General features: G+C 33.8%; 1 protein-coding gene across 1 annotated transcript in view; it reads right to left on the reverse strand.

The window, feature by feature from the left end:
* Positions 1–327: 327 nt before the first annotated feature.
* Positions 328–21,751, reverse strand: part of LOC106074578 (uncharacterized) — a 32,091-nt gene continuing 10,667 nt past the window's right edge. Inside the window, exons 2-9 of the mRNA XM_013235374.2 lie at positions 14,414–14,533; positions 11,186–11,331; positions 10,898–11,041; positions 10,304–10,357; positions 4,587–4,941; positions 2,760–2,892; positions 1,661–1,803; positions 328–559 (exon numbers count right to left, since the gene is read on the reverse strand). Coding sequence (XP_013090828.1) covers positions 408–559; positions 1,661–1,803; positions 2,760–2,892; positions 4,587–4,941; positions 10,304–10,357; positions 10,898–11,041; positions 11,186–11,331; positions 14,414–14,533 — 1,247 coding nt within the window. The 3' untranslated portion in view covers positions 328–407. The remainder of the gene's footprint in view (positions 560–1,660; positions 1,804–2,759; positions 2,893–4,586; positions 4,942–10,303; positions 10,358–10,897; positions 11,042–11,185; positions 11,332–14,413; positions 14,534–21,751) is intronic.

Raw genomic sequence — 21,751 nt, forward strand, 5'->3', positions numbered from 1 at the left:
GCCTTCATAAAACAACTGGTGTCAGGTACCTATAATACTTAGTGGAATTAAACTGCCTTCATAAAACAACTGGAGTCAGAGATACCTATGATAGTTAGTGGAATTAAGGCTGCCCCAATTCCTTCATGACGCATGTCCAGACCTTTATGATAATGATTGGTTATGACAATAATTGCTATTATTGGCTGCTCATTATTTCATCAATATTTATATATTCGCTTCATTTTTAATTAAAATCTTAATTATTGAACAGGATAAATGAAAAGAAAAATAATACAGAATGTTGCAGATATGCCTTAAACTACAAACTAAAAAAAAAAGTAGGGATAGATCGCAATAATTATAATTTATTGTAAGGCTACACCATAGACTACAAAAACTTCTATTGAAAACGTCTTTTGACATAGTTAAGTGCAGTCTAGGTTGGAATATCCTGAAGCCACCGTGTCCCAGCAATGCTCTGGAATAGCAGACCGGAAGAGCGAACACCATGATGGTCTAGGTGAGCAGACGATCTGTATGCACAGTTGAAATGCATGAACGCTTTTAGTGCCTTCCGCTGTACAGAGAAATGAAAATAGAATATTACAATCACAGCTTTCTATATTATAAGAGGAAGCGGATTTAGGGTTCTTTTTATTGGGCTACAAGTTTTTTGTTGTTGTTTTTTTATTTAGATCTTATTTAAATAGTAGAAATTCCTCCTTTTTTTCGACCTAATTCTACTTCTTAGTATTCTCATCGTAACTTTTCTAATGGTTGCGAAATGTTAATTTAGAAGTATCTTACTATTGTAATAATATAAGGAGTTTTAAAGGACAATGGATATATTAACAATATATGATTGCATTGTTGGAGGGAAATCAGCTTCCTAGGTTAACAATAATTTTAAATGCGTATGGTGGTAGTAGCTAATGCTGCCTTGTCTACTAGCAGGGCCAGATTTCGGTAGTGGGGGGGGGGGTGCAGGTTTGACAACACTGATTAAGTAGTGTCCGCTCGTTGCGTGCTCGTAATATAGAAATGCAGCTCCGGATTTACTGCAGCGTATCAGCCCAGGACCTTACTCTACAAACTAAAAAGTATTTTTTGTTACTAAAATAGTATTTAAAAAACGTTAAGTTCCTTTTTCAGACCTTGTGGTCTTTAGGGCAGATGATGTAAAGGTCATCTGTTTCTGTGGCCTACTGTTTACGTGGGTGTCATGTGGACAACACACCGACTAACCGCCACCCATTAAAGATGGGTGGACTTAGAGGCGCCCAAGGATCCTGAAATTAAAAATCCCAGGATTCAAACCCAGGACCCTGATTTGAAAGCCAAGTTTTTTACCGCTCAGCCACCTCGCCTCCACTAAAATAGTAGCCCCCCCCCCCCCTTATCCATATTGAATATTTTGTTAACAAGAAAAGAATAAAAAAGGATGAAGTTTACATGTAAACTACAGTGTGCTTTTAGATATTAGTATTATTATTAAGTGGATTTTTATTAATGCTTTAGAAGCATCCACTTACTTAAATCCGGCCCTGTCTACTAAAACTTTATGCCAGTTTTTACACCAACACTAGTTTGCCTGAGACTAAGAATATCTGTTTTATCTGAATAAATTAACTTAGGTACTATAAAGGATGTATTTGTGTATTGTAGCCTAAACTATTACCAGTTCCTGCATCCAAACATTGAACTACTTCGTTAGAAAGAAGGAATGTACAGTTCACTACAGCCGACTCTTTTTCTTCAACAGAGTCACAGCTGGCCTGGAAAACTTTGGCGGTCGTAGAACATAGTTTACCCAGATGATCACTGAAACAGAATATAAATAACCTACTCACCGATATCTTTATATTAATAGACTATTTGTTGTTGTAAAATGCTTACGCATGTTTTGGATGTTCCTTCAGAGTTTAAAATAATCTAGCCCAAACTTCGGTCGGGACGATGGGGGATGGTAGCGGGCAGGGTATGAACCCGGGAGCATCGAGACATCCGAACAACATTTCAGTGAGCATACCGCACAACCAGGTTTTGTATAATTGAGTCATTCCTTTAATTAAATGGCAAAAAAAAAAAAAAACAATCAAATCGTAAGTTTTATCAGATTCGACGACAGAAACTGGCCTACTTTATTTAGTCCAGTGTTTCTCAAAACTTTTACTAGTGACTTGATTACTTGAGAAACGCTCATATGGTTTAGAAAGTTTATAACTACAATTCACAGACAAAAGAAATTTAGTATAAGAAAAAAAAAAGCCTTCGCTCCCGTTTTGTCAGCAGGCTTCACAGAATCTAACACTAAGCTTATGTAAAATAGAATCACCATAATTGATTCACCATCTGTCCTTTGACCTTTGTTCTAGGGTTCTGTGACAGCATAACCAGATCCCTCCACTTTTCCCTGTCAGCAGCTGTTCTTAGCTGGATATCAAGAGAGGTGAGCATTTATTACATAATCTACGGCAAAGTGGAGCTCTTGGGGCGAAATAGAAAGAGACCTAGGAAATGACCAATATAGATCGCCAGTAGAGCATAGATAGATCTACGTGTTAATACTCATGGAGTATCCTTCATGGAAGACGACCACAAGCTCTTAGGAAGACATCGTAACAGCCCCGAGGTTAAGCTTTATAGATCTACATAGAGCAACAGAAATTATATTATTAAAAAATATAAACCTATTAGAAGTCGTAAAATCTGTAAAGTTAATGAATTTTACGAATACATTTCGCATTGATAGTAGTGGTAAGTCTATTACTACTTACGACAATTGTTTCGGAGTGTATGTCAGAGCCTGGTACAACAATAGATTCTCTCCGACCAAATCTGTTTCGTAGTGCTCTTCCAATGACCTTGACCCTGCTAAGCTTCTATTGGGGTAGATGAAGTCCACGTCGTCTGGTTGGGTAGGTGGTTGGAGAAACGATATGGTTCAGTTTGTATGAGCAAGACTTATTTAAGATGAATCGAGCACTACATGATGCTTTGTTGAATGAATTACAAATGACAAATAATGATATTTTGTTTTTACTGATAATACCTAACGATTCTATCAATAAAGGGGCAGGAGAACCACATACTAGTTGATATGGACAATTTAAAAATGTAATAAAAGGGGCTTTCTATATTTATAAGATTACTAGACGTATATTACCCGCGGTCCGCGGGTCTTAATTTGCGTATCAAGATTGGTCAAACGGTTTTGATTTTTATTCGGGACATACATTCACCTTACATTCTACTTTATAGTATATATAACAGGTAGCATAATCTCTTGAAAGCCTGCCTGCCTACTCTTGCTATATGTTCCTTTTAGAGCCTTGATGATTCATAAAGCAGATTATAATATTTCTCCCTTTCTAGTCCTACAATTAATGAGGGTGTATATGGCTAGTACAAAGACCTACAACCTTATAATTTCCCAGTGCCTCCACCTCCACCAACCTTTGAATCGAAGACTTATTATGACTCCCTGGTCAATGATATGCTCTCAATACGGTCATTTCTTCCCGTGATCTTATCCAATTTAATTATTGTCACCAGCCTCTATTGAGGTTTGGGCTAGGATGCAATAATCTTCCTTACTGAAGTAATGTTTAAGGCAAATCAAGCCAATCCTTCCCGTTTTATTAAATGATGCTGCTGTTAATTTAATGAATATAACGAATGTTTCAGTTTTTCTAAGTATTTTCCGTTTTGCAAACTGGGTCTAAAAAAAAGTAGTGGAATAAAAAAAAAAAGCCTGAATTGCTCTATGCATCTTGATCCTAAATGACACCAAATGACAGGCTTGAAATGACATGATCGCTGTGGTAGCTTGATGAGGGAAAGTGAAGCGCTGTGATGAAAGAAAAAAAAAAAAGAAGTCATCGATGATACAAATGTCAAACAGATTTAGGTTTAGCAAAGACCAAATGTAAAGTACGAGAGCTGTGTCATATTAAGAAATTAAAACCTTTTACATTTCTATTACATCTCTACAAAAGCATTAAAGCTACATCGTTGGCCCATCTCTAGTAGCCCATAACACCAACGTCTTAAGCACAATCTTACTTATTGTAGCAGCTTCTTCAGCACTATTTTATTCTTAGAAAAAAAACTCTATTAAAAATGTTAGTAATGACTGCTTTATTTAAAAAAAAAATAGTATTAAGTTTTTAGATAGTTTAAGTTACCATACATATCACAGATATAAAAAGGCAACATGATGTAGATGTAGGCCTACTATCAACTTCACAGGAGACAAAGGTTTCTGAATTCTCTTTGTTGTTTTTCATTGAATTTATTTATAACATTAATTTTCGGATTCGGGTTATTACGTCATAGTGGGTGCCGGATGATATAGCTAAGCTTAATAAAGTGATAAGCATTAATGATTAGGAATAAATGTTTAATAGCTTGCATAAATATACATCCGTATGTCTCAATAGCTAACAATGCTTAGGTCTACCAAAGTGTTTAACATTAATGATTTCGAATAAATGTTTAATACCTTGCATAAAAAAAGAAAGTGATAGGTAGCGAATGGAAAGCTCTGATAAATATTGAAGGTGACCATTAAGTTCATATCAAGGTCGTGTGACACAACTTACCACTGACGTAGAGGTACAGCACGGACTGTTGAGGGTCATCCACCGCTTCTAAGTCGAACGCCCTGAATCCCACCTCAAAACCGCAGTCCGGCACGGACACCACAGCAGTGTTGTCCTCGTCCACCTCGATCTGCACCAAGTGACCCCCACCGATGTCAAAGGCCGAAGGGTCCTCCCACGGAAGTTCATCCTCCCCCGAGCTGTCCTCTTCGTCACCGCTGCTGCCTCCACCGCCGCCTGAGCTTCCACCATTACCTCCATTACCTCCGCCTCCTCCACCGGTGGAACCCTCGTCTCCGTTACCATCTCCACTTCCGCTACCATCCAAAGTTAGGTCTGGATAATTGTTGGGGTCCTGTTCAAAAAACAAAAAAGCAAACTGTTGTAACACTTTTTCCTTATTTGTTGTCGCAATGCAAAAAAATAAATAAATAAATAAATAAATTAGGACGAGTTTAATACCAGCCTACTAATTAAGTGAAGGTGCAGTGGTTGAGCGGTAAAGCGTTTAGCTTCCGACCTGGGGTCTCGGGGTCCAATCCAGGTGAAGACTGGGGATTTTTAATCTCGGGATCTTAAGGCGCCTCATATTTCACTCAGCTCTAATGGGTACCTGGCATTAAGTCGGGGAAAAGTAAAGGTGTTTGATCGTTGTGCTGGCCACATGACATCCCCGTTAACAGTAGTCCACAGAAACGGATGACCTCTACATCATCTGTCATATAGACCACAATTTATTATCTTTTAACTGTTTACACTTAAAACAAGGAAGCTGTCTCTAGATACGCACAGAAAACTTATGGCCTATTCTTTTTATCTTGGAATGCAGAGATTCTTTCACAAATAGCTAAGTGTGACAAATGTATAAGGAATTAGAAACTAAAGTGTGACAAATGTATAAGGAATTAGAAACTAAAGTGTGACAAATGTATAAGGAATTAGAAACTAAAGTGTGACAAATGTATAAGGAATTAGAAACTAAAGTGTGACAAATGTATAAGGAATTAGAAACTAAAGTGTGACAAATGTATAAGGAATTAGAAACTAAAGTGTGACAAATGTATAAGGAATTAGAAACTAAAGTGTGACAAATGTATAAGGAATTAGAAACTAAAGTGTGACAAATGTATAAGGAATTAGAAACTAAAGTGTGACAAATGTATAAGGAATTAGAAACTAAAGTGTGACAAATGTATAAGGAATTAGAAACTAAAGTGTGACAAATGTATAAGGAATTAGAAACTAAAGTGTGACAAATGTATAAGGAATTAGAAACTAAAGTGTGACAAATGTATAAGGAATTAGAAACTAAAGTGTGACAAATGTATAAGGAATTAGAAACTAAAGTGTGACAAATGTATAAGGAATTAGAAACTAAAGTGTGACAAATGTATAAGGAATTAGAAACTAAAGTGTGACAAATGTATAAGGAATTAGAAACTAAAGTGTGACAAATGTATAAGGAATTAGAAACTAAAGTGTGACAAATGTATAAGGAATTAGAAACTAAAGTGTGACAAATGTATAAGGAATTAGAAACTAAAGTGTGACAAATGTATAAGGAATTAGAAACTAAAGTGTGACAAATGTATAAGGAATTAGAAACTAAAGTGTGACAAATGTATAAGGAATTAGAAACTAAAGTGTGACAAATGTATAAGGAATTAGAAACTAAAGTGTGACAAATGTATAAGGAATTAGAAACTAAAGTGTGACAAATGTATAAGGAATTAGAAACTAAAGTGTGACAAATGTATAAGGAATTAGAAACTAAAGTGTGACAAATGTATAAGGAATTAGAAACTAAAGTGTGACAAATGTATAAGGAATTAGAAACTAAAGTGTGACAAATGTATAAGGAATTAGAAACTAAAGTGTGACAAATGTATAAGGAATTAGAAACTAAAGTGTGACAAATGTATAAGGAATTAGAAACTAAAGTGTGACAAATGTATAAGGAATTAGAAACTAAAGTGTGACAAATGTATAAGGAATTAGAAACTAAAGTGTGACAAATGTATAAGGAATTAGAAACTAAAGTGTGACAAATGTATAAGGAATTAGAAACTAAAGTGTGACAAATGTATAAGGAATTAGAAACTAAAGTGTGACAAATGTATAAGGAATTAGAAACTAAAGTGTGACAAATGTATAAGGAATTAGAAACTAAAGTGTGACAAATGTATAAGGAATTAGAAACTAAAGTGTGACAAATGTATAAGGAATTAGAAACTAAAGTGTGACAAATGTATAAGGAATTAGAAACTAAAGTGTGACAAATGTATAAGGAATTAGAAACTAAAGTGTGACAAATGTATAAGGAATTAGAAACTAAAGTGTGACAAATGTATAAGGAATTAGAAACTAAAGTGTGACAAATGTATAAGGAATTAGAAACTAAAGTATGACAAATGTATAAGGAATTAGAAACTAAAGTGTGACAAATGTATAAGGAATTAGAAACTAAAGTGTGACAAATGTATAAGGAATTAGAAACTAAAGTGTGACAAATGTATAAGGAATTAGAAACTAAAGTGTGACAAATGTATAAGGAATTAGAAACTAAAGTGTGACAAATGTATAAGGAATTAGAAACTAAAGTGTGACAAATGTATAAGGAATTAGAAACTAAAGTGTGACAAATGTATAAGGAATTAGAAACTAAAGTGTGACAAATGTATAAGGAATTAGAAACTAAAGTGTGACAAATGTATAAGGAATTAGAAACTAAAGTGTGACAAATGTATAAGGAATTAGAAACTAAAGTGTGACAAATGTATAAGGAATTAGAAACTAAAGTGTGACAAATGTATAAGGAATTAGAAACTAAAGTGTGACAAATGTATAAGGAATTAGAAACTAAAGTGTGACAAATGTATAAGGAATTAGAAACTAAAGGTGTGACAAATGTATAAGGAATTAGAAACTAAAGTGTGACAAATGTATAAGGAATTAGAAACTAAAGTGTGACAAATGTATAAGGAATTAGAAACTAAAGTGTGACAAATGTATAAGGAATTAGAAACTAAAGTGTGACAAATGTATAAGGAATTAGAAACTAAAGTGTGACAAATGTATAAGGAATTAGAAACTAAAGTGTGACAAATGTATAAGGAATTAGAAACTAAAGTGTGACAAATGTATAAGGAATTAGAAACTAAAGTGTGACAAATGTATAAGGAATTAGAAACTAAAGTGTGACAAATGTATAAGGAATTAGAAACTAAAGTGTGACAAATGTATAAGGAATTAGAAACTAAAGTGTGACAAATGTATAAGGAATTAGAAACTAAAGTGTGACAAATGTATAAGGAATTAGAAACTAAAGTGTGACAAATGTATAAGGAATTAGAAACTAAAGTGTGACAAATGTATAAGGAATTAGAAACTAAAGTGTGACAAATGTATAAGGAATTAGAAACTAAAGTGTGACAAATGTATAAGGAATTAGAAACTAAAGTGTGACAAATGTATAAGGAATTAGAAACTAAAGTGTGACAAATGTATAAGGAATTAGAAACTAAAGTGTGACAAATGTATAAGGAATTAGAAACTAAAGTGTGACAAATGTATAAGGAATTAGAAACTAAAGTGTGACAAATGTATAAGGAATTAGAAACTAAAGTGTGACAAATGTATAAGGAATTAGAAACTAAAGTGTGACAAATGTATAAGGAATTAGAAACTAAAGTGTGACAAATGTATAAGGAATTAGAAACTAAAGTGTGACAAATGTATAAGGAATTAGAAACTAAAGTGTGACAAATGTATAAGGAATTAGAAACTAAAGTGTGACAAATGTATAAGGAATTAGAAACTAAAGTGTGACAAATGTATAAGGAATTAGAAACTAAAGTGTGACAAATGTATAAGGAATTAGAAACTAAAGTGTGACAAATGTATAAGGAATTAGAAACTAAAGTGTGACAAATGTATAAGGAATTAGAAACTAAAGTGTGACAAATGTATAAGGAATTAGAAACTAAAGTGTGACAAATGTATAAGGAATTAGAAACTAAAGTGTGACAAATGTATAAGGAATTAGAAACTAAAGTGTGACAAATGTATAAGGAATTAGAAACTAAAGTGTGACAAATGTATAAGGAATTAGAAACTAAAGTGTGACAAATGTATAAGGAATTAGAAACTAAAGTGTGACAAATGTATAAGGAATTAGAAACTAAAGTGTGACAAATGTATAAGGAATTAGAAACTAAAGTGTGACAAATGTATAAGGAATTAGAAACTAAAGTGTGACAAATGTATAAGGAATTAGAAACTAAAGTGTGACAAATGTATAAGGAATTAGAAACTAAAGTGTGACAAATGTATAAGGAATTAGAAACTAAAGTGTGACAAATGTATAAGGAATTAGAAACTAAAGTGTGACAAATGTATAAGGAATTAGAAATTAAAGTGTGACAAATGTATAAGGAATTAGAAACTAAAGTGTGACAAATGTATAAGGAATTAGAAACTAAAGTGTGACAAATGTATAAGGAATTAGAAACTAAAGTGTGACAAATGTATAAGGAATTAGAAACTAAAGTGTGACAAATGTATAAGGAATTAGAAACTAAAGTGTGACAAATGTATAAGGAATTAGAAACTAAAGTGTGACAAATGTATAAGGAATTAGAAACTAAAGTGTGACAAATGTATAAGGAATTAGAAACTAAAGTGTGACAAATGTATAAGGAATTAGAAACTAAAGTGTGACAAATGTATAAGGAATTAGAAACTAAAGTGTGACAAATGTATAAGGAATTAGAAACTAAAGTGTGACAAATGTATAAGGAATTAGAAACTAAAGTGTGACAAATGTATAAGGAATTAGAAACTAAAGTGTGACAAATGTATAAGGAATTAGAAACTAAAGTGTGACAAATGTATAAGGAATTAGAAACTAAAGTGTGACAAATGTATAAGGAATTAGAAACTAAAGTGTGACAAATGTATAAGGAATTAGAAACTAAAGTGTGACAAATGTATAAGGAATTAGAAACTAAAGTGTGACAAATGTATAAGGAATTAGAAACTAAGTGTGACAAATGTATAAGGAATTAGAAACTAAAGTGTGACAAATGTATAAGGAATTAGAAACTAAAGTGTGACAAATGTATAAGGAATTAGAAACTAAAGTGTGACAAATGTATAAGGAAATAGAAACTAAAGTGTGACAAATGTATAAGGAATTAGAAACTAAAGTGTGACAAATGTATAAGGAATTAGAAACTAAAGTGTGACAAATGTATAAGGAAATAGAAACTAAAGTGTGACAAATGTATAAGGAATTAGAAACTAAAGTGTGACAAATGTATAAGGAAATAGAAACTAAAGTGTGACAAATGTATAAGGAAATAGAAACTAAAGTGTGACAAATGTATAAGGAATTAGAAACTAAAGTGTGACAAATGTATAAGGAATTAGAAACTAAAGTGTGACAAATGTATAAGGAATTAGAAACTAAAGTGTGACAAATGTATAAGGAAATAGAACTTCAGTTTTTCGACTTGCCAAAACTTCTGGAGGCTCAAGTTTTAAATTATTGCTGGTTTTTTTTTTTTGGGGGGGGGTCTTAAATATAAAAGACGTGTATACAAGTAAACAATAATTAACTAATAAAAAAAAATCTGCGTTTTGGCAAAATAGTCAGGTTTTTTTTATGTTGTCTAATTGTTACATAATTACAATCTTATTGTCATAGGCCTACTTACAGTTTCTGTTAGAAAAACTTCTGGTCCGCAATCAACCAATCCCCATTCGCGATACTGTTAGGTGACAAAAAAAAAGTATTTTAAAAAAGTACTAGCAACACATGTGATATAAAAATGGAAATAAAAACTGCTTTAAAGTCAACTTTATCTAGTCATATAATGACTCTTATCTTCTTCTTATCTTATAAAATACAGACGTTGCTTTAAAAAAGAAGATGATGACGTCCTACGCGTGTCGCTAGGTCAATCTAGTCATGCATCGTGTTTTAATATCTTGCTCAAGCCTGGGCAGCCTCCACCACGGGAAGTGCGGCCGCATGTACTTCCTGATTTCTATGATATAATGATGTATGCAAACGTGACATGAATCCGTTTTAGCGTCAGCACCAACATTTGGGGGAAAGAAGCTCTGGAAAGATCGCAAATGGTTAAACTAACCAGAAGTAGGATGAAGGCTGAAAACCTTGCAGTTTCTGATGATTACAAAATGCCCAACTTGACTGCAGATGTCTCTCTTGGATTTGCCTCTTTAGTCAAAGGGAGAAGATCGTCTCTCCTCTCGAGATATAGAATACAACAACAAGAATAACTTACGTAATATTTCCCGCCTCGCTGTACGCCTGTCACCATAAGACACACTCCTTCCTCTGACAAGTGTGGGTCATGCGGACATCGGAAGTTAATGCGAAATCCATAAGCGATCGTTCTTCCATTTCGTATGGTATTAATACCGATAATCTATTAAAAAAAACAGGTATACACATAGATAGATAGATAGATAGATAGATAGATAGATAGATAGATAGATAGATAGACAGATCGACAGACAGACATAAAGATAGATAGATAGATAGATAGATAGATAGATAGATAAACTCTGACCTGTGCTCGACAATCTCTCCCGTTGCTATGCCGGGTACAGGTAAACTCCGAAAAAGAATAGCTTCCGGGCCATACAATTTTGTCTATTGCCTCTGAAAAGCTTGTCAGTGTGCTAGTATTTCCCAGGACTTCTGCTCTCCTACTGTCTGGGGGGAAGAAAACAGACTTAGTTGAGATTCTGATTTGAAACTTTTTTTTCCTTCTACCTCTAATAGCTGATATGCCAGTCGGTATGGTGACACAAATTTTCCTTTTTTAATTTTTGAAAATGTAGTCTAGAATAGTCTAGATCACAATGATTTTATTGTACCGGTGTTTTAATTTTTTAAATTAAAAAAAAAAGGGTTGGAGGGGTAAGGCGTTTCAGCCTTAAGACAGTTAAAGATATAGATAGAGAGACAGATATAGAGAAAGATAGATAGATAGATAGATAGATAGATAGATAGATAGATAGATAGATAGATAGATAGATAGACAGATAGATAGATAGATAGATGGATAGATAGATTAGATAGATAGATAGATAGATAGATAGATAGATAGATAGATAGATAGATAGATAGATAGATAGATAGATAGATAGGTAGATAGATAGATAGGTAGATAGATAGATAGATAGATAGATAGATAGATAGATAGATAGATAGATAGATAGATAGATAGATAGACAGATAGATAGATAGATAGATGGATAGATAGATTAGATAGATAGATAGATAGATAGATAGATAGATAGGTAGATAGATAGATAGGTAGATAGATAGATAGATAGATAGATAGATAGATAGATAGATAGATAGATAGATAGATAGATAGATAGATAGATAGATAGATAGATAGATAGATAGATAGATAGATAGATAGAAAAACTCTGACCTGTGCCCTACAATCTCTACCGGACAAAAAAAAAGTTAAGTTCCCCTTTCAGACCTTGCGATCTATGGGTCCGCTCTGTTACTATGGCCCACGGTTAACGAGGAAGGTGTCATGTGGCTAGCACAACGAACAACCGCCTTTTCCCCCAACCAAAGTTGGGTACCAATTAGAGCTAGATTCTAAAAATCGTAGTCTTCACCGAGATTCGAACCCAGAACCCCAGGTTCAGAAGCCAAGCGCATAACCACTCATCCACCATGCACCATTTGAAGAACAATGCCAGGATATATTACATCTTCAAACGCACAAACAGGGTTGTTATTAAGATATCTGGGCTCATTGACAGAGCTAATGAAACAATGCGTACGGCATACCTAACAATACTTAAGTCTTGACTAGCAATATCTAACTCGTGCCTTACACTATGGATGACCTACCTATCCCTTTACACCACCTGCTCTATACATCCCTAGTTCTAAAAGGGTAAAAACCAAATGTACCTAATCCAAAAACTTACCAAACTCTACCAAACGCCATTCATCATCAATCCTAGTTTATAGGCTTGCCTAGCGAAAAATTATTCTCATTAAAAAATATTACTCATTTCAAAATAACGGTTACAAAGAGATTGCTCAGCAGAGTACATGAAATAAAGTTGCACGTTTTTTTTAATTGATGTCGTAAAATTTGTACATTTTCTGTTACATTCAAGCACATAAAATAAATGTCGTAAAATTTAAAAAAACAACGATGGGTAAAATTGAGATGCTCAAGCAGGATTCGTTTTTTTTTGCTTCCCTTTTTAACCATTAAAAGTTATTGAGACTGTATTACATTGATCTTGATCTATAATTTAATCACTTCTAAAAAAAAAAATCTCACGCCATATAATTCACGACTTGCTTTTCAAATCGATTTGCCAGATGTGTTACATGATTAGGAGAATGTGTAACGAAATTCGAAATGTGTTTTAAATTTGGCAGATGTGTTACAATATTTTGACAGATGTGTTACGAGATTTGCCAGATGCATTACACGATTTGATAATTGTATTACGAAATTTGGCGGACGTGTTTTAGATTTGCAGATGTTCTCCAATATCTGACAGAGGTGTAAAAAAAATTTGGTATATAGGGCCTATTTTACACACTTTTTTTTTTGTACTATACGTATCGCTGGTTTTAACTCTTTCTCTCCGTAATTATTTACCACATTCTGGGGGAATCAACGCTGGTACCGTCAGTTAGGAGAGAAAGAGTTAACATTGCTATAATAAAGATTTGCATGGAACAAAGCGAATGATATTTTATAAAGTTATTCTTTCAACTGTAATGCAAACATATTGTATTTGTCCTCTTCTATGACAACTAAACAAAACAAATGCGGACGAGTCACACGTCGTAACCGTATTACCAACGAGAAAATCCAAAGCTAGTCGGTCACTCACTTCCTTGGCGAATCCGTAGTCGAACGTCACATGGGTTCTGCTAGACTGTCTTAAGACGTCAACTACACCTTTCAAAGTCTGCAGTGACACGGACCACGAAATGATGACAATGTCAGCTACACTTTTCAAAGTCTGCAGTGACACGGACCACGAAATGATGACAATGTCAGCTACACTTTTCAAAGTCTGCAGTGACACGGACCACGAAATGATGACAATGTCAGCTATACTTTTCAAAGTCTGCAGTGGCATGGACCACGAAATGATGACAACGTCAACTGGGATGAAACGGAAACTAACTTTGCTTCGTACCATCATCGGCGATTTAGATAAATAAGAGATATAAGGTGAGATGAAACTGAAGCCCTCACATCAGTGACCAATCTCAGGGGAGATAATGCGCCGAACGGAACAAGAGGAGATAATTTTAAATTCATGGCGGAAAAGGAATATCTGTCAGTGTTTGAAAGAAGTTACAGAGGGATAATAATAAATTATTCATTCAAGCAAAACTTAATGATACATAGCATGCTTCTAGGAAGAAACTATTTAGTTAATAAGGTTTATGTGATTATCTGCATTCTTCTCGGACCCATTGTAGAGCATAGACTGCGGCCTGACTGCGCTAATAATTTGTGTTTTTAACCCAAAAAATAACAGCTTCGCCCGTATAGACAATATAGTAAATGTTTGCGTTTTAAAATATCACATACCTGTAGGACAATGTTGCTCAATGTATAAGAACTTTATGATGCTTAATAAATGAACACTTTTATGTCTCGTCATCATAGATCTAAGGTATATAGAGCAACATACAAATAACTATCTATCATAAAGAAAACCACAGATTCAATAAAAAAGACACTAATAGGGATATTCATGCATACAAAACACTTGGAACTCACTTGATGGGTAACATTTTAAACTTCCATCTCCGTACTTTCCACTAGGACAATCGCAGTAAGTGTGGCTCCGACAGGAAGCTTCTCTCGTACACTGGTTAGTGCCACAGTGGACCCCAGACGCTGTAAAAAAAACAGGCACATAAAAGAGCGTTAACTTATAGATCAGGGGTGGGCAGACTTTTTCTAGCGAGGGCCGCATTAAAAAAAAAGTAGGAATGGGGGGGGGCGCATATATATATATATATATATATATATATATATATATATATATATATATATATATATATATATATATATATATATATAAAGAAGATAGCTAACTGTGTATAATGTATTATACAGTTACATATCATTTCACTAATTGTAAGGACAAGGGCCTACATTCCTTAATTGTCTTTTTTACATCGCAACAGTTGTGCCTTATGTGAAGTATTTAACTGTTTACAATCATATATATTGTTCCGGAACTTTGGAACTAGCTTACTAGTAGTTATTCTTGTGACTGATATCAAATTACAGTCAGTTAGCATCGACATGTTCATACAATAATAAAAAATATTTGTTCACAGATGTATGTGAAACCAATTAATGTGAAAGCTTGGTTTTTGAAGTGTGGAAACACAGTTTCTGGTACCCATTAAATTCCCGTGGAAGAACTGGTTGGAACTTCTCAGGTCATAATTTGCTTGGAGGTTCGTCCTCTGGAGCTGAATCAGCTTCTGCACTAAATGATGAACTGAGGGTATTGAAAACTGGTTCCAAGTTCTTGACGTCTTAAAATCCCTCTTTGACTTTCCAACTATTTTACTAGAAATTGTTTGACCTTTCAGCATAGAAAATAACAAAACCTGTGTTCACTTGCTTGTCTGGAGAAATGGGAAAGCTTTGTTTGAAAAGATTTCACATTCACGTGTATTTCATGAGCAAGCAACCCGTTGCAATAGTGCGGATGATAAACTTGAAGTATGTCTTCCACTCTTCATTAGAAATATTAGTAACAAAGTCACAGTCAATGTCCTTCAAGGAACATAACAATTTCTTCCTTGAGACTCCATATTCTTCTCAGTTCATTACCTATGCTAAGCCAGCGGATACTTCTTTGGTACCGAACATCCGAATGTTTTGTTTCCGAATTTCGGAACTGCCTGTGTTTAAGACCCCTAGCTATGATAAGTTTGATCACTGAGGTACTTGGGTCAACAATATGTTTGATATTCAATGCAGCTTGGCGCATCTTTCCTATTTACTCCGTTTAGAGTTTATGATTGGAATATTACTCTGTTATTTATTTAAAAAAAAACTCTGAGTTAAAACTCGGGCTCCATCAGTTGTTACACTCGCCATCTTGTTCCAAGCCAACACTTTCAACACATTTCTTCATCGCATTGAATAAATACTGGTCTGAGTTTGTGTCTTTGTTTGAGTCTTTCAAAATATTACCAATAAGAGTAATCTTCGTTTACTTTAAACTTTTTAGAATGACATGTAGAGACAATGTTTCTTTAGCCTCTTCAACAGTTTACAGAGACATTTAAGATAATCTATTTTTAATTTTGTTGCATTTGTAGAGCCGCATAAAACACTCTGGCTGGCCGCATGTGGCCCGCAGGTCGTAATTTGCCCACCCCTGTTATAGATCATACATATCACATTCGTTAACCTAATATACACTTCTAAAGCTTTGAATGTGACAAAATGTGTATGACAAAGATAGATTTGCGTGGTCGCGTGAAATACTGCACTTCTCTGTACTAAATCTTTGAACTCGTGAGAAAAAAACTTTTATCGCACCGATAAGTGAGTCACCTTGGGTAACATAAAGAGTTATTACGTCAAACATATAGTATATTTGGCCACAAGGTGGCATGCAGTTCATGAGCTAATTGGGCAGTATCAATTTTTTTTTTTTACAGAGCTTTATGATCTTAACATCATCTGCCCTCTAAACCGCATGGTCTGTAGGGAGATTTTTTAAATATTATTATTTATCTATATCAACTCACTGTGTCTATCTGGTAACAAGTGTGTACATGTTATTGCTCCCACGCCCATTCTCGGATGAAGTTGAAACTTCGCACAATCATTCAATGACAGGACATGAATCAATTCAAAAGTAACCAGTTGGCCGATCAATCAATAGTAGGCCTAATTAATTATTTCGTTTGATACCAACAAGGGATAGTAATTATTTAGTATTCACATATATGCCTAAATTTGTTGGGTTTATTCCCCTTAAATAATTGTTAACGCTACTTCTCCCTCATGCATTCTCCGATAAAGTTGATACCTTATTTTTGTACCTAACAGAACATGAATTTTAAAAATCTCCCGATTAGTCAATTAGTTATTGGTAATTAATTATTTTGAGTGATATCGAATAAGGGAAATAACGTGTACATTACTGGTAGATAGAGTTTTAAGGGCGGAGTTCTTCCCCTTTAGATAAGTTTTGTTTTGTTTTTTTAAAGGATACTTATTTTAAACTGTTTCTTGTTTAAACATTTGATTCACAGCAACTAATTAAATTGAGTTCAGACTTCAGGCCTAATATAAAGCCTATTTATTATGCAAAGCTGATTTTTTTTTTCTTTTTGGAGAAACATTCGTATTTCTTTTCTACATTAATTCTTTATTCTTTCTACACTTTAGAAGTTAAAAATATAAATATGTAAGCAAAATAAGAATCAGACTTGGCGATTTATAGCGCAAATGATGTAAAAGTCATCTGTTTCCTGTGGTTAGCGAGGGTATCATGTGGCCAGCACAACTTTACTTTTCCCCAACTAATGTCAGGTGCCCATTAGAGATGGAGGACTCAGAGGCGCCCTAAAGATCCCGAAATTAAAAATACCAGTCTTCGGTTGAAAAAGGGGGGGGGGAGCGGTGGAATGTATTTACTTATCATGAAAAAATAAAACAATAACATAAGTTGCACTTATATAAACTAATACATAACCAAAAACAACTGAATGATTGAATTCTGGAATTTAAACTTTCTAATTTTGCAAAATATAAGACTTTTAAAAAGACAATATCGCGTATATTGATTGCGATTACTTTGAATCAATCAAGTTATTATTTCTTTTAATAGATTTAGACTAACAATAATAAATTTGTGCGATTGGAAATATTTTTAGAAATTGTTTTTGTTTAGCGCAACTTTCATGCATATAGCAATATGCTCATTACAATCACTTTTGTGGATCAGTGTGTGAGGAGGAGGGGGAGGGGTTTCGGAGAGAAGGCTTTCCGTGCTGCCTTTTCAAAAGCAATTTTAAAAAAAAATCTTAACTACTTATTCGAACTTAAACCTGCATGACGGAAGGGCGACATGATTTGCCGCTAAGCTATTTAGGTAAAAAAAATAATAAGTATTCATAAGTACCTATAAAAATAGCAAGTTTTATTAGTATGTTTAAATATTTAAAAAAAACCTACCTAATTTTCTACATTATTGTCATTACGGTCACCGGCCGCCCGTCGCCTGTCTAGTACATTTTTAACTCCCTGTACAAATAATTAATTACAAATAATTGGCCAACTGAATGTTTATTTTTTTTAATGAATTCTGGTCTTGTCATCGATGAATGATAAGTGTCAATGGAAAGTGAAAGAAATAAAGTGTAAAAGATTTTAACCAGACTGACAGGAACTTGAAATATCCTCGGTAATAAATATAAAAAAGCTATGTGGTCTTATGAGTGTTGTAAGGTCATCCTGCGGGGTTTGACACCTATTTATGACATTTTAAGCTGCTTAAATACATTCTAGAACACACACTTTATTATATTAAAAATATCACAAAGAGAGTTAGTGTTTTCAAACAAACTGAGAGACGGCCCCCATGGGTCATCACTTTGAAATGCAGGTAAAAAAGTAGAGTAAAATATATTCATCAGGATATCAGAAGCTATGAAGTACAACCTATCAACAGCCACCATACTACCTCCCTACAAAGACATGTGCGGGGCGAAAAGGATTGGATTGTATGACTCTCTGAAAGTTGTTATTATTATTACAGTGTTAATATTCAAAAGTATTCAATGTATGGATTCCTGTGGTGACATGGTTCAGTGTAAGCCAAGCCTCACTATGATTAAATGATCATCTAGTTTATGGTTGACTTACGGACCGAGAAGGGGAGTTATATGTCTTATTCACAGCCTTTGGAACCAATCCTCCCATCCGTTGGTAATTCAGCTCAAGCATAATAGTTATAAAATTAATCAATAACCCAAAACACGGGCTTTTTTTTAAATATTGTTTGAACAAAATGTGTGGGGTATATACATGTTTAATATATCATTTCTATTTTTTTAACAAAGGTAAACGTATTTGGTAGATTTTTAACGGCTCTAATAATTAAAAACACCAGTGGCATCAGTGCTCTCGTTGGCTCAGGGTGTCAGCCCACTTCCCATCAAACTTTTTCCCTAAAAAAGTTTCCAATAGAAATTACAATTAGTTTTTTTTTCTTACAATTTGTCTATTCTCATTGATTTTTGGAAAAACCTGGACACGGATCTCGAATACGGCGCTAACGATTTTTCAAGTATTTTGACAGTTGATGTATATCTTTGGGAAAATATTTACTAGTTATTTAGCCCCATTGGGAAAACTCTAATTTGACCGCTATAATTTTTCAAAGTATAAAGAAAAATTAGTATAAATTGGCTAGAGGACTAAACAATCTTTATAATGAACAGACTATGTCAGACAATAATACTGATTCAAATATCAGGGAAATCCTTTTTTCTGTATTACTTCATAGAAAAGATGTGGTTCTGTTGTGTAAAATTAAATATTATTATATGTCGGCTAAAATACTATTTGACGAGACAGAAGGGAGGCTAATGAAGAAATCAGCAACTTTCTCTTCTTCCTGCTAGCATCATGTTCAATACAATTATGTCCCTTTAGCCATAAATTTACAATGACAATTGCCAATTGCTTTTAAAACAAAAACATAAACGAATGGATACAATTACATTTTATAAAAACATTTTTTTGAAAATCTCTACAAATTAATAGATATTAAATGAATTGCAATTTCTTGACCACTCATGTTTTTTAAATTTTTGTTCTCTTTTAAAGATGTCTACAAATTAAATGTAGGTTCATTGATAATTAATAGTCCAATATATTATTATTCTTTTGGCAATCATAGTATATTTGACTTTAATGAAACTGTTTTTACGATATGTAAGTATTTCTAAAACTTTTGCTACTGTCACTCACTAAGACAGACTTTCACCCTCTTTATATAGCCGGAGTCTGTAAGCTCCAATAGCCAGGTCCAGGGCGGTGTTGCATTACTTAGGGGCTGACCTAAGCCCGTGCCCTGATTAACTACTTGCATGTTCTGCCCAGAGATTTTTGAAAATATTATATTGTTCCCCAAATATATTTAGGGCCGGACTTAAGTAAGTAAGTCCCGGTCCGGTGCAGGAGTTTCATAGAGGCCCCTACACTTTTACGAAATCTTTACTAATAATCCATTAATTAATAATAATACTGTCACAAGCCCGACGAAAAAGGTGCAGTGTTTGGCGTGGGGCTAGCGACCCCACCCTGTATAACCACAATTGCTACAGAAACGGCAAGCTTGACGCATAAAGAAAACAACAGATCTTTGTGGAGACAGCTAGCCGCCCAATGCGCTGGGTGACCTAAGTCTAAGTCTATCTAAAAAGAAGCCATAATTTAGAAGAAAATACTTGTAAATTTAATCTCATTTTCTTCTCTTTTTTTTAAATTTAATAAGCACATATTTATATAATTTTTGAGTTTGTAGAGAGTAAAACAGAGGTCGACGTACTGCCGTAAGATCGCAGCTGCATTTCTATATTGTGAACACTTTACGACAGAACACGTCTTAACCCCGACAGTGTTGCCTACCGTAAGATTCGAAGTATTGTCGGTAAAAATGCGAACAAATACATGTTTGAAATAAAAAAAACAACAACATTAAAGTTTAAAGTTTATGACCCGTCGAAATTTGAATATATTTTTTTCTATCGCTACTATGGGAGCCGCTCTATTATGTTGCCCCGCCTGCCCTCCCTTTCACCCAGCCCTGAGTAGGCTACATTATTCAAATAATTCCAAGAACTCTTTTGTTCCCTTGATAAGTACAACATTGAGTAAACAGACCTATATATATTATATCTAGACTGGAAAACGGATTGATCAACTCACAGACCTATATATAAAGATTGCTATGTATTAATCACAGAACTATATATTCACGCAAATTCATGAAATAAAGCCGTTTCCCGTTAGTTTCCATTAAGATACTGTATCGATAATCCTAGATTGAAATAATTCACGTCTATTGATTTTAGTCATCTTATGTACATTTAAATAGATTGATTACCTAGATTACCTATATATCTAAAAATTGCAAAATAATAATTATGAAACGAGAGTGCTCTTTTTTGATGTTCATTTACTAGATCTAGATCTAAAAATGAAATTATATGTTGCATAGGTTAGGGTGGAAAAAAACAACAACCTAACTTCTTATAACTACTTTACAAAACAACGTCTTATTTCAACTATTTAAAAAATGTTCACGATATTTTGTGTAGTGTTAAAAGATCTCCATGTCCAGTCTAGATAGAATATACATAGGTCTGTGATTGAGTAAAATCCAAATTTTTTATGTAAATATCACATTTAATGTTTGTGAACGTATATTTTCAGTGTTTTCTGTGTATTCTATAATTCGTTTTCTGTTATAATCTATTGTTATAGTTAGGCGACAGTTGTAAGACAAATATCCTCACGGGGAATAAAACGTAATTTTTTATTATTAATATTATTATTACTTTACTATTATTATGTTAGAAACGAACGAGCATTCATTCTCTGACACTGCCAGGGTCGAGCTTCGTTAGAGAGAAACAAAATTCATTGTAGTCTCTTTAACAGTGTCCATTGAGAAATTTTCTGGTGATGTGGCAGGTCTGCAGCAGTACTGCCAGGAATGTTATGGACATTAAAGGTATCTGTGAGGTCAGTTGATAAAACAGCAGGGCATATTGTTATTTTAGACAACTTTCATAACCACTTAATCTCCAGCTTAGGTTCCCATATTTTCTTTGTTTTTACAACGCTTATATCAACTAAATCTGTTGTCTGTCTGCCTGTCTGTCTAGTAAAAAAGTGTGTATACGTTAATTCTCCCACACCCATTCTCAGATCAAATTGAAACTTTACACAAATATTCATTGGCATAGACCAAAACATGAATCAATACAAAAAAAAAATAATAACCAATTGGTCAATTAGTTATAGGTAAATAATTTTTTTGTTTGAAACCAGTAAAGGAAAGTA

Source organism: Biomphalaria glabrata, chromosome 10 (genome assembly GCF_947242115.1).
Source record: "Biomphalaria glabrata chromosome 10, xgBioGlab47.1, whole genome shotgun sequence".
Taxonomy (NCBI): Eukaryota; Metazoa; Mollusca; class Gastropoda; family Planorbidae; genus Biomphalaria; species Biomphalaria glabrata.